Genomic DNA, 17995 nt, shown 5'->3' on the forward strand with positions numbered 1-17995 from the left:
CTACTAAAGATTCTACCTCTGTAAGCTTTCCTGACTCAGTCCATCAGCAGAGCGCAAGGCTGCATGGCATCTGAAAACACAAAACCAACTCTTCTTAATTATAATCAGTGCAAATGAATGTAAAAAGTCAATGGCTATTAGTCATAACCCCAGCACTTTGATTTAAAACCATTCTACAGATGACAGATTTTCTTTCGGGACCTATGTGTATGTGTGCTTAAAGATACAAGCTCACAGACTTAAACAAAATGAGATTAATATAAACCAAATGTAGTAAACTGTTTGCACTTAGTATTTCAACAGAATATTTTAATAGCCACATAATATTAGATTTTATGTGATCATTTATTTAACAGACTCCCCTATTTGTGGCTATTTCGGCTGTGTCCAATATTTTGCTATTATAAATAACTGTTAAATATCCTTGAAGCTAAATCTTTACAAACAACTCTAATTACTTCCTTAAGATAAATTCTTAGGGGCGCCTGGGTGGCTCAGTGGGTTAAATCCTCTGCCTTCGGCTCAGGTCATGATCTCAGGGTCCTGGGATCGAGCCCCACATTGGGCTCTCTGCCCAGGAGGGAGCCTCCTTCCTTTCCTCTCTCTCTGCCTGCCTCTCTGCCTACTTGTGATCTCTGTCAAATAAATAAATAAAATCTTAAAAAAAAAAAATTCTTAGATGTGGAATTGCTGAATTCCATGAAAACTGGTAGTTTTGATTCCCACCTGCTTCTCTACATGCTCACAAGCTTGGGGGTTATAACAGTGCTTTATTTTTATATATTTTTAGAGATAGTGTGAGTGAGTGCAGACGTGAGCAGTGGGGGAGGGGCAGAGAGAGAGAGAGAGAATCCTAAGCAGGCTCCATGCCCAGCACGGAGCCTCGATCTCAGGACCCTGAGGATCCTGACTGCTCTGAGCCGAAATCAAAAGTGGGACGCTTAACTGACTGAGCCACCCAGGCACCCCTATAACTTTGTTTTAACTGACATCAGTTTGATTCCAACAAGCGGACTCACTTTCCCCATTACATCTTGGTAGGAGTACACAGTAGCTACTGGCTTCCTATCTCCTGCCTCTTCCCACCATGGTCCATGTGTGCTCACTTCTTGGACCATGTTTCTGCAGAATAGCTCTGTGCCCTCCCAGGAAGTCCCTTCTAGAAAAGCACCCCCACTGACTCTGCATCCTTATATTGCTGGGAGTCAGCTCTCTCGGGATTCCTAGGAAGTGGCGAGAGTTACATGTGCAAGCGCTGTGCCACGTCACCTGGGGCTCAATCCCTCATTTGCAGGGGGACGGCATCGTGCCTTTGCTGATGCTGGTCCCAGAACCCTGAAGGCTCTTTCCATGCATGTCCACCTGCTGAGATCCTGCCCATGTGTCACCAAGTCCATCTCAAATGCCTAAGTCCTTGCAAATGCTCTTCCTGCCCCCGCATGTGGCCTTCTCCAACGCCACAGAGGCAGGTCACCTTTTTCTAAACTTTGATAAAAACTGTGACAGCCTTCTAGCTTATCTAGTAGCCAATTTTATACAACTTTCCTTGTTCTCCTAGACGGCAGGCTCTGTCGTAGATTCACCTTTGCACACTTTTTATTATTATATGTGGCATCCTGTATGGAACTGAGGTGGTTGAAGTCAGGACAGACTAATTTATGGAAAACCTGTTGCCACACTGTTGGGGTCTAGGATAGGGGCCAGGGAAGACAGACATGGCCAATGGATCTTATCACCATAGAAACTAATGCAAACGGCAGACGACAGCTTCTGCACTGGAAGTGGTTATGGCCAGGTCACGCCCCAAGGCAGTGACGGCTACGGTTGTCCAAACATCTGTCTGGCAGCAGCCTTGGAGCTGGGGGGGTCCCCTCCTGTTGGAAGTGTACGACCCTAGATGACCTATCACTTTCATTTTGCAGAAGATCAGAGGGAGGCGTAATAAGACTAATTAGCCTGCCTGGAAGAACGGAGCCAGGAAGGGGCAGAATGGGACACAACACCAGGTCTGCTCAACGCTTGCCCATTCCACCGGTGCCCTCCTTACACATGGATGGCCTGGCAGCTCATTACATCCCTGTGGGGACAGGACAGGTGTGGCTGAAATCAAGCAACTGGCCTCTCCTGATCCTACCACCTGACACTCAAGGCGTGATGCGGTTATGGGGGAGTCTACTGTGGAGGATGGGACAGAAGGCCTGACATCTCTGAGCAAAAAGGATACCTGTGGTTGGCGGGGCACCTACAGCCAGAGTGAGGAGAAGGCACAGGGTGCTTGGGAAACAGGACACACAGACCTATGGCCCTGGCTTGTGCCGTGAGATGAATTTTTCATCCCAGCAGGTGGTAAAAGGGTCTCAGACATATTGCTACACTTGGTGGTCAGTGACTGCGGGCCCAAGCAGGGCCCAGCCTGATACAATACTGATGGACCCTGCAGGGCGGTGCTGGGGAAAGGCCGTAGAGCAGGAGGAACGCTGTCTTTGATGCAGAAAGACTCCACCAAGAGACAAATAGATGCATAAACTTAGAGTCATAGAGAATGAAATTATAATGGAAATTCACAACTGGCAGAATATAAAAGTAAATAAATCTATAGGGTGGGGACAGAGAACTTTCTAGAGCGTCACGATCAGTTACAGGGGCTGGGATAATTCATGAGCCCAATTTCAAATCGTCAAAGGACACTTCTTGGAAATCATGAGTTACAGTCATGTACAACTGCCTGTGGGAGAGAAGACTTTTGGGCAGGGCAGGGGCTCAGAGATAAGACGACTGGGTGGGCCCGAGAGTCAGCATTTCCAAGATACTCCCAGGTGACGCAGGTACCACAGACTGGGCAGCAAGGAATCAAAAAGTCAGCAGGGGAAGTGAGACTGACTGGAGGGAGGTGAGGGGTTTCTGAGAAGATATTATGTAAAAGAGGAGAAGATGTAGGAAACTAATACTTTTGCACATTATAGCAAGGTCTGGTACACATCTGTAAAAATGTATTATCCAAGTAATAGCTCTGAGCAAGAAAAAAAATAACAAACCAAAATCAATCTACCTCTAGAGCTGGAAAATGCTTTAAAATGGCCCAGTACTCTTTAAAATGATCAAATCAACCACAAAATCATCTAAATGAAAAATGCAGCCAGTGTTTAGAATCTAACCAGGAAGCCTAGGGTGCTATTTACCTCATTTTGGTTTATTTTTACTTGTTATTTCTTCCATGAATTAGAAACCTGCTTAGTACTTATTACGTTTTCCTGTTTACTATCACTTCGAGGAATCTGGACAGCAGAGGAAAATGCTGGAACAGAATAAAGCCCCATCTCTCCTGTGTTGGCCCATTCCCCCTGTCGACCCTGCAATAGTCTGCCCCAGTCAAATACACCAGAGGACGGGGACAGTGGTATCCCCGAATAATAGGGCTGGGGCTGGGTGGACAGGAGACAAAACCGGCCGTGACGTCACTTCATGACTCCGCGGCCTGCATATAGTCGCTAATTACTTAAACCAAGCAGAAGGGGACACTGTCCGTGGACCAAGACACAAACCAAACGATACCATTGTTATTATAACTGTCTCCAAATTCAATCCCCCCAAAACTGTATAGTCTCAGATAATCCTACAATTTGGGGAAGGGGAGTGTTTACGATGGAAAAGTACACACCTGTTATATTTCTAAGTCGTACCAGAGTTTCTCAGGTGATTCCATGTATAGCTTCGAGGGAAATTTAAGATGCGTGCAAATTAACAGAATTCTGTCTAGCATGGGTATCCTGATGGACACACGGTCTGCAAGGAAGCAAGCATCCCTGACCGCGCTCGGAGAGACGGAACCAGCCACGGTGAACGGTCTCGGGACCCGGCCGCCCTTACTGCCCTCCGGGTCTGCACATGGGGCTGGAAATCACGCGCAGCTGGCTTCTGCCACGTGATGCACTAAAGTTGCTCCCTGGGTATCATTTGAGTAGTAAGTTGAACATTTATTCTTTCATATCACAAGGGTATCATCATTATATTACGGCCACAGTCCACTAAATGGGTCTGGGAGAAAGAGCTGGCAGGTCTCTAAGTATTTAACACATCTGGGCAATGGGCTGTTTCTGGGAGCTGTCTGGAATGCATGTTTTTGTGACAGGCTGGTTTCCCCCCTCTGTATTACTAACTTACCGCCCCCACTGGCAGACCGTCAGCACCCACCACGTGCCCAGCACAACGCCACTTTTGGGGGACCAAAGACAAAAAGCAGCAGCCTCTGGGTGCCGTGAGAACCAGAGCCCGAACCACAAAGCTCACTGTAAGCGCTACCTTTTACTTTCTCATTTTCATTTTTTATTCTTTTTTTAATTGCGGTAAAATGCACGAACCAAAAACCTCAGGGGTGTGGTTCAGTGGTGTTAAGTACACTCACGGCGTCGTGCCAACATTCTCCAAAATGCTTCTCGTCCTTCGAGACTCAAACTCGGTGCCCGTTAAATAACCAACTCCGCCTTCACCTCTCCCCCGGCCCCTGGCGATCGCCGTCCTACTACTGGTCTCCACTGGATCTGAGCAGGTCAGGAACCTCGTGTAAGTGGGATTAGACAGTATTTGTCCTGCTTTGTCCTCGAGCTTATTTCATTGAACGCAACGTCCTCGAGGACTTTCCATGGGTCAGCAGTCGCCTCCTCCTAAGGCTGGATAATATTCCATGGTAGGGATGTACTACATCTGCTTATCCATTCCTACGCTGATGAACCGCTTGGGCTGCTTCCATTTTTGGCGTTCGTAATGCCGCCATAAACACAGGCGTACGGTAGATGTGGTTGTTTAAAAATATGTAAGATGCTGTGGGAGAATTAAGGGTCTCACAGAGGCAGACGCATCAGAGCTGACTGGAAATGAGTCGGCTTTCACCAGCCAGACCACAGAAGGGCAGGGTCTCTTGAGGGGGAGGGACAATGTGCGCATCCTGGGGACAAGGAGAGTGGGAGGCTTTGGAGAAGCTACACACGAAATACCCACATGCGGGGGTTGGCATGCTAGGAATTATGGCTGGAGGGCGCCTGGGTGGCTCAGTCAGGTAAGCCTCTGCCTTCGGCTCAGGTCATGATCTCAGGGTCCTGGGCTTGAGCCCCGCATCAGGCTCCCTGTACAGTGGGGAGTCTGCCTCTCCCTCTGCCTGTCTACCCCCTGCCCCGGCTAGTACCATCTCTCTCTCTTTCTCCGAAATAAATTTTAAAAAGAATTTAAGGAATTGAGGCTGGAGAGGTAGATGGGGAAAGAGCTTCCTCCAGTCTCATCTGTTCTGGTTCCACAGATTCTTCAAGGGCCTGCCCCGGTGTGGGTTGAGGGACCCGGGTCCCACCTCTGCGGGACAGAGACACTGCCAAGTGCAGGTCACAAACCTCTTAGTGGTCTCCTGCGTGAATCAGCCCCTGCTCCCTTGGGTTTCCTTTCACCGACTTTGGGCCCTTTTCTGCCTCCCGCTGGGGGCTCTGGCTCAAGCCCTGACTGGGTCACAGATTCCAACCTCTTCTCTGGTGGCTGAAGCCAGCTGTGCAGCTCCAGCTCGAGTGGACCTGGGGCCTCGCTACGGTTCCGCCCTCCGCGTGCCCAGCCTGGGAGCTATCAGGAGGCCCCGTAAGAATAGATCTGTGTTTCAGAAAGAAGCAGTCCACAGGTGGGAGACAGGGGAATACGGGTTACGGGAGGGCAAGTCTCCGGAAAGGGACAGGGACGGGGGCTGTAATAGAGGCTTCCATGGAGGAGGAAGAGAGGGATTTGAGAAATCGGAAGAAGTAAGAATAGGTAGGAGATAGATATTGAAAACATTAGTGATGAGGAGCGAGGGTCGACTACCAGGTCTCAGGTATGAATAATTAGAGTATCCTGGGTCAGCCCACCAAGCGCCATAAGGGAGCTCACGATACAAGAACAGTCTGGCATCCCCATTCCATGGTTAATTTCCAAGACTCCCCAGTAGGCTCACCCAACCGAAATTATATCCACAGAGGCACTAGGTGCCCCCTCCCCCCCTCACCCCTGACACATTCACCAAGAAGCCAACAAGCAGATGCAGTGTTAAAGCTTCCATGGAAATCTTAAAGAGGCAAGATGGTTTAAACAAACCTTTTCCTTTGATTTAATGAGTGCTGTCAGGTGCTTCAAAACCAGAGGCCCATCTAAACTGTAGGAGAAGTTAACGTTATCAAAGACGATCGTGCCGTCTTGGGGCCAGTTGGGCGGAGGGCGGTTCTGGTACTCCCAAGGGGCTTCTTTCTCAAGGTCTGTATACTCCATCACCCTTTCCACTGAAATCATCTGAAAGACAAAGGACACCACATGGCTTAGGAACGGAGCTCTCACAGGTGTTCAGAGATTATAAATGAACTGTTGATCTTTTATACTAGCTGGTTAGGAACATCTCAGGTCTCAATATTCCCAAAGGACAGGAGGACGAGTCTGATGAGGACGCTTTGATGATTTACAAACCTGTGCACCGTCTCGTAACACTTTCCCTGAGGTCTACTTCCTTCAGCGCTACATTAAAACTAAAAGAACTACAGAATTAGAGATTCTTAGAGGATGCTGGAGATTTTATTTTTCCACTTTTTTAAAATTTTATTTTTTCTGAACAAAAAGCACAAGGATTTTATCAAAAAGAAAGGGATACTTGTAGCCAACAATCCAGAATCTGGCCACAGAACAGCCACCTGTGTTGGGGAGCTGAACTGGCTAAGTCATCCAGTCTCATTTTAATGATGAGTCACTTTCTCCTCTATCAGAAGAGCACACGGGAAAGATTTCTTGTTCATTGTTTTTCTCTTGATGAGAAGGCACTAATACTCCAAGGAGGAGATAATTTACTTACTGACTGAGGCCTCCTAACCAACCATCCCGACACCTTTGACTAGCGCACTCCAAGAAAGAGCTTATTCTACCAGAAAAAAAGGGATGCCAGCAAATTCAGGTGCACAACACGTACAAGCATAAATGCTAAACCAGGGGAGGGCGCACGCAAGGGGAGACAGATATTAATTAAACAAACAACCTCAAAACACTGAATTCTTCTTTTATCAGGAATGAGGAATTGCCCATTAAGAAACAAAAATAAACAGGCCTCCAAGAAATTAGCTTCTATCCTCTCCAGGGTTTCAGAAACTCCCTCCCACAGAGAGAGAGACATTTATTACATTTGAAGACAGTTTGTGGCGGATGTAAAACCTGCTGACATAGCACACAGAAGACTGAGAAAAAGATGTATATATTTTATTTTACGTTAACCTTAAACAGATGGAAGAGGGATCTAAAAAACTTGGTTAGCTACGATGTAAAAATAACAGTTTTAATATTTTACATAAGAAGCGCTTTTATGCCATTGAATGGCGGGGAGACTTGAAAAAGCTCAGAACATTCAAATAAACATTACCATATTCTCCACTTCGGCGCTCTGCCGGACGCACCACTGGAACATCCCCATGAGGGTGAGGGCGTAGGACAACGCCAGGCCAACCTGCCCAGCATCTACAGCTGAAAGAGGAAGAAAAAGTGGGAATAAAATTAGTTCCGCACAGGTCCTTCTGTCAGCTTACCAACAAGATTCCTCTATCATGTTTAAGTACTTTGTCTATCACGATAGCAATAGTTCTACTTTTACTATCTGATGACTGAGACTACAGTAAAATAGAAAAGTCACAATAAATTAAGAAAGGCTATTAAATGAGCTTATTAATCCCAACAGGATTGACACACACTTGACTGTATGCCAGCAGGGAGAAATAACGGCATTATTGAGACTCCCAGCATGACGGTTTCAAGAACCCCGGTACCAAATTTCACTTTCTACGGCCAATGCAACCGTAGTTGGAAACCACTAAAAACAAGGCACTGGGTTCTAAGAGCCAAGGCTTTTAAATCGAAGCCATTACGCTCACTGTCCCATTATTAAGTATTGTGAGTCAGCGTTGTTACTGTGGAATAGTTAGGGATAGTGAATGTGTGCCACACACGCCAACACCTGCTCTTCGGGTACCCACCTAGCAGGGAGGAGAGTGTTCTTTCCTGCTTAGGATCTTTCTCAACCTAGCGTACCAGGCAGGGATGACCAAGAGAGCCGAATAACCCTAACGTGAAAACTTAAAGCCCTAAGTGGACAAAATGCCCAAGAGAAAACTTGGTTCTCTCCTCACAGCAACCAGACGCCACACCAGGAATGTACAGAAAATTAGCTACTACACCGGCACGGTCCTCAACCTGTCTGAAGACAGAAGGACCTCATCGGGATACAAATGACCGCTCTGCGCGGACCACGCTGCTGGATCACACCCGACCTGCCACACGGCAAAGGCTTCTATGTGATTCATTAGAACTAAACAGTACATGGCATTGGACAAGGTGGCAAGAATTTAATTTAATAACTGTAAACGCAGCTATAAATTGTAGTCATACCACAAATAGTTCTTCACATCTGTACTCACTCGTTGCTAGAATCAAGGACCCAAAGGCAATAATAATGACAAAGATGGCGCAGATGGCATCCAGACGTACGGCGAACCATCGGGACGTCGTCAGGAACAAGAACCATGCCTCTGGGTTTGGAGAAGCATCATAAGCGAAAGGAAGAAGGAGAAAAAACCAGATTCACTGCTCTGAATGAGGGAGAGCATTTTGCAAGGGTGAGCTCCGGGAGATTTTTACACAACATGGACAGCAAAGTTCCACACGTGAGGAACCAGAAGGTTCCAGAAAGCTAAGTTCTGACACAAGACGATGTACAGTCCAAGCAGGAATTGGTACAGTGGCTTTGTGGGAAGCAATGCATTGAAAAATTCAACCCAGAGATTATAAACAGAAATAGGATTAATAAAAAATACATGGAAAAATGGGCTCATCAGTACATTTGTCACAGCACCAGAACTCAGCGTGAAGCTTGTCCTCATACCTGGTTTACTGTTCCTGGTTCTCTGGTAGCAGAGAGCACAGCTCCCACTTTGTTTCCAGCACCTCCCATACTTACTAGAGGGCCCTGCACACAGTGTTTATTCCTTAGGATCCGGTATCTCAGGGATCACTTTAATAAAAGTACCTACTTGCAGCCTTCAAAATGCCATCTTATCTTCAAAATACAATAAAGATTGGAAAGATGGGCCAGGATTTTATAAACTTAGAGGAAACTCTGAAATTTTTAATAGCAAAAGACCTCACAGATGCAAAATAATACATATCAAGTGGTAGCAAATCTGATCATCAGGAAACTGATTTCCTCAGCAACTCCTGTCACCCCGTGGGCTCTGAAAATAAGAACTGGCAAACTGGCAAACTGTGGGCCAAGAATGGCCCGCGACCTGTTGTTGTAAATAAAGTTTTATTTGAACACAGCCATGGCCATTTGCTTAGGGACTATCTTTGCCCGTGTTCCTGTTAGAACAGCGATGTTCAAGAGCTACAATAGACAATGAAGTACAAAAAGTCGAAAACATTTACTATCCGGGTCCTTACAAAAAAAATTGACTGACCCCTGCCCTAAAAGGACAGAAAGCCACAGGGTGTGGTAATGGAAGGACAATGCAAGGCCCTCAGAGGGTGGGGCGTGGGGTGAGGGGAAGCGGTGGTGTCCCAGGGGAATGGGGACACACATAGGAGATTCTGAGGAATCATGGCCGAGAGGAGGGGACGAAGACATGCTAAGGAATGATGGGGGGCTGGGTCAGGGGGAGACCGAGAGAGAGGAACTGACCACTAAGGACAAGAGAGGGAGCCTATCCCATTCTCTGAAACCATTTCCAGCAACTTACAGACCTGAATGCAAATCCTGGTGAGCATCGAATAGTTCCTGGAACCTCTCCTCAGCTTTATATGCCCGGATGGTCCAGAGTCCCTGGAGAGAGGACGACAAGTGGGAGAACACCGGACTCCGTGCTGAGGAAGTGGAGACAGAAAGTCGGTGAGGCTGGATGTGGGGAAACAGCTGCCTCCCATGCTCTGTGGCTACCTGAACCCCCAAACCCAGAGCTCTGCCATGATGGCTGCCTGGGGAAGACTGGACGGTGCCGCCTCCTGGAGACGAACACGTCAACCCTCAAACTCCTGGTCACACCATTGCATTAAAGACCTGAAAAGCAAGTTTCGCTTCGAACCAATCTGACCAAATTCAAGTCCTTGCTAGATCTGAATAACTGAATTCCTTCTTTGCTAACTCATTTGTCAAGGTCTTCCTCAGACATGGCCCCCCTCCATAACACTTCCCTGATAGCCCTCTGGGAGGAAATTCTGTCTAGTAACTTTTGAGTCACCAACGTTCTTACATTTAATTCTGCTACAATACTCACCACACCGAATTATGAACACCTGTCTGTGTGCCATGTCCACTACTGGACTACTAACATAAGGGCCGGGATAACGTCAGCACATCCCTGAAAATGTGACAGGTGAGGGATGTGTGAAGGGACTGGTCAGGCTCCCACTCTCCCTGCATTCCCGGGTATCTCCCTGTGTCTGCTCCTGCGCCAAGAGTCTCTTTCTGGAATAACAGAGAACCTGGGTATTGTACTGCCCTTGTGCCCACAGGGCCTGGGCGGCCATGGCACCTATGAAGAGTCTTGACTTTGGTTGGGGGCGTCTGCCGTGCTGGACACCTGGTGTTCAGAGGTCACCACGGGACACTAACATTGATCACTCTTTCAGAACCTGACCGTGGCCTTAGTGGCCACTCTCTTCTGAATAACTTCATGTGGGTTTGAGGCCTGATGTCATCCGACCAGTCATTCATTGCCCTGCCACCCTCTCTAGGAGCACACTGTATGTGGACACCAGGTCTGGTCCCTGCCTCTCAGAGAAGACGTGGGCTGCAGGCTGGTGGGCATCAGGAATGAGGCCATGACTAGCTATTGTCAGGGGCAGGGCTGCGAGCCTGGGGCCTCTCTCTGGGACGAGTAACACCTTGTGCTTTATCGGCAGGTAACACTAACTTACACTTCGTTACCTGTGCACATCCTAGAGGAGAGCCTTAGTAAAATCCCAGGCCAATGGAAGATCACTTATCTCATGAGAGGCTGCAGAGGTTTTATGAAATGATGGGGAGAAACAACTGAGGGGAAAATGCAAACTTATTTTGGAGCCTGACTCCTGAGCCTGGCATCCGGATGTCTCTCTGTGTGAGCTCAGTCAACGCCTCTGTGCACGTGGCACTGCAGGTATGGGTGGCGGGGCGGGGGGGAGTGGGTGTGGTGGTGCTGGGTACAAACGTGCAGACGCAGGACCTCCTCTGACAGCTTAGTGACCACGGCTCCTCAAGCAAGGATAGAGCAGGCTTCTCCGTGAGACACTGGGGTTTAGAGAAGATAGGACGTGTTGGGCTATGGGCCTCTTTGCTGACTGGGATAGTAACAGATAAGGGCCCTTGCCTGGGATGCTGTTTTAAGGAAAAAAATCTTCTCTGAACGGAGGCATGAGCTAACATTTCCCCTTGTATCTACTTTAGGCAAAAAAGCCTTAAGTGAACTCAACGGTGGTTTGGACCATCCTGTTGTGGGTTTCTGATCTAGGATGACACCACCTTATACCAAGGAACCTTATACCAAGGAACCTTTGGCTTTCAAGCATTTTAACTTCCGTTAAATCTGTACTTTTAAGACAGTATGAACATAAGGGACCAAGCCCATGTTCTAAATAAGAAAGGCTGGAAATTCTGAACAGGCCTTTTTTTTGGCACTCCCTAGCACATCCCCAGAACATAGTGAGGAAATAGGGCACTCAGGAGAGCTCCAGGCCTACCAAGAAAAGTACCAAAAGTCCAGTTCCAGAAAGCACAGAGAACTCACTAGAACCATGTCCCCATTTCCTGAGCAAATGTTGGGACATACACAGTTTTAGCACAGACATTTGTGAGAAGGAAGGAGATATGGCCTTTCACTCAGGCAGAGTCCTTGAATGAAATGCTTCCCCACTGGCCATCCCCACTGGCTTCCCTCATCAGGAGATCAAGGCTGTGGTTGATTTTTCTCTGGAAAGGTTTCAGGACAGGGTCAACTTCAGAAATCAGGGGCCATCCCAGCCTTGAACATCAGGGAACCCAGAGACCACAGCACCAACTTTACCTTAGACCCAAGAGTTACAAGTGGTACAGCAGGGTTCTCTACCTGGGAAAAGCGATCCTGTTTCTTTCACATCCCACTTAGGACAGAGTGGGATGCCAGGTTGAGTGAACTGGAGGGTTTGCAATGAAAATTAACCAGCTCCACAGAGGGAAACGGAGTGCTAAGGTTCTGGTACATTCCCTTGCCCAACAGAACGCCTTTCTCCCCACAGCGACTGAGCCGGCTATCCTGAAGTAGAGTTCTATGACACCCGTGGCATTAGACAAATGCAACCCAGCCTTTCATGAGACTGATGACTGCGTGTCCCACAACCCTGAGGACTCTTTGGGACACACCCTACAAGGACTGCAAACCCTCCCCAGCAGGGAGAGGGCAGGGAGCTGCCTCAAGGACCTGGCCTCCAGCCCAGCTGTAGGTTATCATCTAGGTTGGGTGAAGCCTGCTGGTTGTTCTTAATTTCCTCATGTTCAAGGTTCTAGCACCTTTCCACATGGCCAAGAAGCGCTTTACAACCATCAACACAAACAACCCTCACGAGAGCCCCAGAGGGCAGGTGCTATGATATCCTTGACAAAGGGCAAAGTACAAAGTAGGCAGAGGGATTAAGAACATTGGCCAACCCAAGTGGTAGAGGTGGGGGTCAGACCCAGCTCTCATTCCTGAAGCTGCTCTTCTTCAACACTGCCACAGGGTCTCAGAGGAACAATAGTCAGGTTAAATCAAGATGCCAACGTATAACTAAATGCATTTTTCTCCAGACTTTGTAGTTTAAGTTTAGAAAACCCCAAGAATTGTACTTAGTGCATATCTAGTAGCCTACCCTTTACTGTAGGTCTTATCAGGTACCTTCAGTTGAACAAAGCCCCTGGAAATCCAGCATGAGAACTAACAGCAGCGGACTTGGGCAGCTACGGTCTGAAACCTGGAACACACGGTTAGCCCTCCCCCACGATGCCCACGGCAGACATTGCTAGTCGATCACAGTACCCTTACACACGGAACTGGGATGCGGCTTCCTAACTCAGGCATGGCCAAACGATGAGAGCTGGCTAGAAAGTCGCAAGCAAGTGGATCCTGGTTTTATGCAGGTAGCCTAGAGCTACCAGGCTCACTTTTGCAAAAACGGGAAACCATTACGATCGGCTACAAATGAACCATTCAAGTGGTTTCAATTGTGGGCCTGAGCTTTCAGAGGCAGCTAGGCAGCATGATCTGAAAGTCATCTGCGAATGTCAGCAGTCCTTTCAAAGCCCACGAAGGAAGAAGATTTATGCCTGGTAGCCATAGCAATCAGGTATCCTCCTTTTAGCCTCCTTTTTGCTGGTGGATCCAGCAGTGGCCACAAGAAATACTATCACTTACCTCTTAGAGAAAACAAAAGAATTGTTATTTATGGCACAACCTGCAACCCAGATAGATGACAACAAATGGTTCTAATCAAATGGCCACCAACATTTGGTCATCTGGGTGTGCAAAGGAAGGAATATGTGTCCTTAATGTCTGGGGGTGTGGGAATAGTCCACATTATTTCCAAATATCCTACAGGGTCCATGCTAACGTTCTCAAAACCTCCAGATCAAGCTCTGGACAAATGCTATACTGTTCCTTGAAGAAGGCTCAGGGGATCCTCTTCTTATTCCAAACTCCCCGTCTTAATAAACCCGAGACCTCCTTCGGAACAAGTCTGATGATGACAGACTCCATGTCACGAGTGGCCTCCAACCATAAAGGTCTGAAGCCTTGTTGTTTACATGGAAGACTGGGTGGAGCTCATTACTTATTCCTTCTGCCGTCTCCACGTCCCGCCACGGTACCATCGCCTCAGCCCGCTGGCCCGCACATCTGGACAACACTGCCCCGCCACCCCAAGGAAATCCCTTACAAAACCACACCTCATAGCTCAGCTGGTTCTCCGAGGACTAAAAAATTTGTCTACAGCTTTTATGAAATCAATGTCCATTATCCTTTATGTAAATGCTTATGATAAATCCCTCTCAAAAATTTATTATTGGGGCACCTGGGTGGCTCAGTGGGTTAAAGCTTCTGCATTCAATTCAGGTCATGATCTCAGGGTCCTGGGATCGAGACCCACATCGGGCTCTCTGTTCGGCGGGGAGCCTGCTTCCCCCTCTCTCTCTGCCTGCCTCTCTGTCTACTTGTGATCTCTCTCTCTCTGTCAAATAAATAAATGAAATCTTTAAAAAAAAAGTTATTATTAACCAGGGCCATTAAGCATCCAACTCGAATTCTGCTCAGGTCATGGTCTCAGGGTCATGAGATCGAGCCCCACGTCAGGCTCCACACTCAGTGTGGAGCTTGCCTGGGATTCTCTCTTTCTCTCTGCCCCTCTGCTGCCCTGCACATGCTCTAAAGCAAAACGAAATTTATTTAAAAATAAACACGCATACGTCATAACAACAACAACAAAAAAACACTCTATGCTGACGAACTAGTATTTTTCCACTTGGTGGATCCAAGAACCATGAGACCCAATACTTCTCTTTTTAGCTTGACTTTCAGAAAGATCAGTTGGTATTAACACACAGTAACTATCCATAGTTGAATTTTCTGATACAAACATCTTCCTTCTTCATATTTAGGACTTTACACCCCCTTTTTTTTGTAAATACACCAACCGACTCGCCTTGTGATTTTTTTTTACTAATAGCGAAATATGTTTGTGCATGAATGCGATAAGCTCTGAATTACTTCATCCTCTGTGATTAGCTGTGTTTTCCCATTATTCCAAAACTAGGAAGTTGAATAGAAAACAAAATGAATGCATACTGAGCAGAACCCTCTCCTGTGCCCTCCCAAGGGAATTATATTCAGGACCATTTATAGGTACAGCCTAAGGAGAGGGGGGAAAACTTCAAACAGTGTGGCATGACAGGAAATACCAGTGATAATAAAGAGTGTGTGAAAATAACAGTGCTTATCTTTTCAAAACATGTAACAACCGCAACTTTTTTGCCATTTTTTGAGTCTGTGATAGTAATATATTTTTCAAATGTATCACTTCTGACATACGACACCTTCTTCTCCCTTGTCTAATCTTTCCCTTTGTCATTTCTAGAACCTTCGGGGGAAGAAAAATTCCCTATTTTCACTCTGTGTTAGTTCCAGCGTGAAATATTTCTTTAAAAACATTTCTCGAGTGCCTTCTCCATGTCTGGAAGTACATCATAACCAAGAGAGAAATGGCCCCTATCTTCACGGAGCTCACAGTCCAGTAGAGCTTTATTGCACAGACATCCTTGTCTTGTCCCTTCCTGGTGTTCCTGCAAAGCTGCACCTGGTGGGCCACCAGTTCCATTGGCCCTAAGCGTCACACTGACTCACAGTGGACATCATATTCGATGATTTAATACTAACTTGGAGGGAAAAATCTGGAAGGTAGAGTCTGCACAGTTTCAGGGGTCTCCTTAATTATGGCATAAAGGAAGTGAGCCCGTATCACCATCCCAACCTGAGAGCCTCTGTACTCACTTGTAGATTCCAGGCGTTTGACATCTCTCGACGTTTCTAAGAAATACCACCGAAGAACAAAGAAAAGGATGCCAAGGGGAATCAGAGGAATTGTGATCCACGGAATGACAGCCACCGCCACACCCACCACACCAAGAACTTGTAGAAATGTCTGAAACAGGGAAAACAGAGACAGAGGCCTTCTTAGGAAGAATTCACTTCAAACATGGACTTTAATGGTTGTTTTGTTAGGATTCAAAGACCTGTTGGAATGGAAGGGAATGTTCTCCCATCAAAGAAATAACAGAATATTACAGGTGGTCCTGAGGATAGTTATCGCATACTTGTGATGTGCCAAACATGATAAGTACTTTCTAGATACGAGTTCTCCTAACATGCTCAGGAGGCCTAGGAGAGCGGCCTTACAAACTTCCCTATTTAACAAATGAGAAAGTTGGAGACTCAGAGAGACCAGGACTTGAATCCCAAACTATCGTGAGTCAGTAGATACTGTCAGGGAAATCAGTGAGTGGGACTCACCGATGAGGAACCCCTAAGATTCAACTACACATGTAGGGATAAAGAAGTGGCTCATTACAAATCCAGTGGGAAAGTGCAAGTGCATACCTTTAGAAGTGGGGACTCCCCTTTCTTGGTTTTCTATCCACAATTAACATTTACTGAGTGTTCACTGCATACAGGGCTATCCGTTATGTATTTCACATGTGTTAACTTATTTAATCCTCAGAATAGCCCTATAGAATACTGGCACTATCTCATTTTACAAACGGAGACTGAAGCACAGGGAGAGGAAAAGCGACTTGATCAAGACTGCAAAGCCTGAGTCACAGAGACAGGGAGCCCACATCATTAGCCGTCATGATCTATTTAAGCCAGCCCTTGACATAATGCCACTTTTCATTGTTTGGGAATACAGTCTTGACTTATTTGATCCCCCTAATTTGTCCTTAATTTTTCCTCTAAAGACCTTACTTAAGAGATCTCAGAGTTCACCAGCATGCCTAATAAAGAAAGAAGAGGAATACAAGGCAACCCATTTTTGGTATTTCTTAGAAATCTGATGAAGAGTTTTGATAAAAAGGAAACACAGGTCTTAAAAATTGTTTTTAAAGTTTTATCATTCGCACCAACAGACACATGAAAAAGTCCTTGACATTACTAATCATGAGGGAGATGCAAGTCAAAATCCGTGATGAGATACCACCTTCTACCCCTCAGAATGGCTAGTATCAAAAACACAGGAAATTACAAGTATTGGTGAGGATGTGGAAAAAAGGGAACGCTCACGCATCATGGGTGGGAACGCAAACTGGTGCAGCCGCCGTGGAAAACGGAACCCGGGTTCCTCAAAAACAGAAATACCATGTGACCCAGCAACTCCATGAACTGGGTATTTACCCGAAGAAAAGGAAAACACTAATTTGAAAAGGTATGTGCCCTCACTATATTTATCACTGTATTATTTCCAAGAGCCAAGATAGGATAGGGAAGCAGCCTGTGTCCCTCAGTAGCTGAATGAATAAACAAGAATGAGGTCTGCCATTTGTGACAACAGGGATGAATGTAGAGGGTATTCTGCTAAGCAAAATAATGCCAGAAACATACACTATATGATTCCGCTTATACGTGGACTCTAAAAAGGAAGCAAACAAAAAGCAGAAACAGACCCATAAATACAGAGAAATGATGGTTGCCAGAGGGGAAGGGGGTGGAGAAAGGCAAAATGGGTCAAGGGAAGTGGGAGAGATAGGCTTCCAGTTATGGAATCAATGGGTCACAGGGATAAAAGTTACGGCATAGGGAATAGGGTCAATGGTACTGTCATGGAGGTGTATGGTGACAGATGGGAGCCACACACGTGAGCACAGCCTAAGCACAGGGTGAGAACATTGCTGTGTTGTCACATGAAACTGAGGTAACACTGCGTGTCAACCATACTTTAATTAAAAAAGGCCAGCATGTCCATCACATTTTTACAGGCCAGGCCATCCCATTTCTGAAAAAGATTTCAAATGAGAATATGACAAAAAATTGGTTTTATTGCCAAAACAACCATAAATGTCATCTGGATATTAAATTTTCTATGATTAGGGTAAATATTTACAATCTTTATTTCACAGGCTAATGGCAGTCACAAGAGCAGGCACCACGGGTCGGGTGTGAGCCACACACAAGGCGCTGAGTGGAGTTCTGGGAACGCTCGATGGTGACCTCGATCCCGGGAGATTATTTTACCTTGGGAAATGATATTGGTGAAAAAGACCAGGAAGCCTAGATACCCAAGTCACTGCACGAGGAGGATGGAAGTATCCATCTTTGTCAGGAAAAATGGGACATCATGGGGCAAGACTTCAGGTGAGAGGAATGCAAGGGACACTTCGCGTCTGCCGGCCAGGACACCAGGGTCATCGAGCGGTGGGGACGGGCACGTTCGCATG

At 46.6% G+C, this 17995-nt stretch overlaps 1 protein-coding gene across 5 annotated transcripts in view; it reads right to left on the reverse strand.

Annotated features, from left to right (window-relative positions):
• The window catches only part of LOC111146955 (ATP binding cassette subfamily C member 4), a 245289-nt gene that overhangs the window by 42501 nt on the left and 184793 nt on the right, over nucleotides 1–17995 (reverse strand). For all 5 annotated transcript variants that reach the window (XM_022502714.1, XM_022502717.1, XM_022502716.1 and 2 more), the window contains 5 exons: nucleotides 15558–15708; nucleotides 9772–9891; nucleotides 8451–8561; nucleotides 7403–7503; nucleotides 6103–6294 (listed from right to left, as the gene is read on the reverse strand). In XM_022502714.1, the coding sequence (XP_022358422.1) occupies nucleotides 6103–6294; nucleotides 7403–7503; nucleotides 8451–8561; nucleotides 9772–9891; nucleotides 15558–15708 (675 nt within the window). The remainder of the gene's footprint in view (nucleotides 1–6102; nucleotides 6295–7402; nucleotides 7504–8450; nucleotides 8562–9771; nucleotides 9892–15557; nucleotides 15709–17995) is intronic.

This window comes from Enhydra lutris, unplaced genomic scaffold (assembly GCF_002288905.1).
Source record: "Enhydra lutris kenyoni isolate GAN:26980312 unplaced genomic scaffold, ASM228890v2 scaffoldscaffold15, whole genome shotgun sequence".
In the NCBI taxonomy this organism is placed as follows: Eukaryota; Metazoa; Chordata; class Mammalia; order Carnivora; family Mustelidae; genus Enhydra; species Enhydra lutris.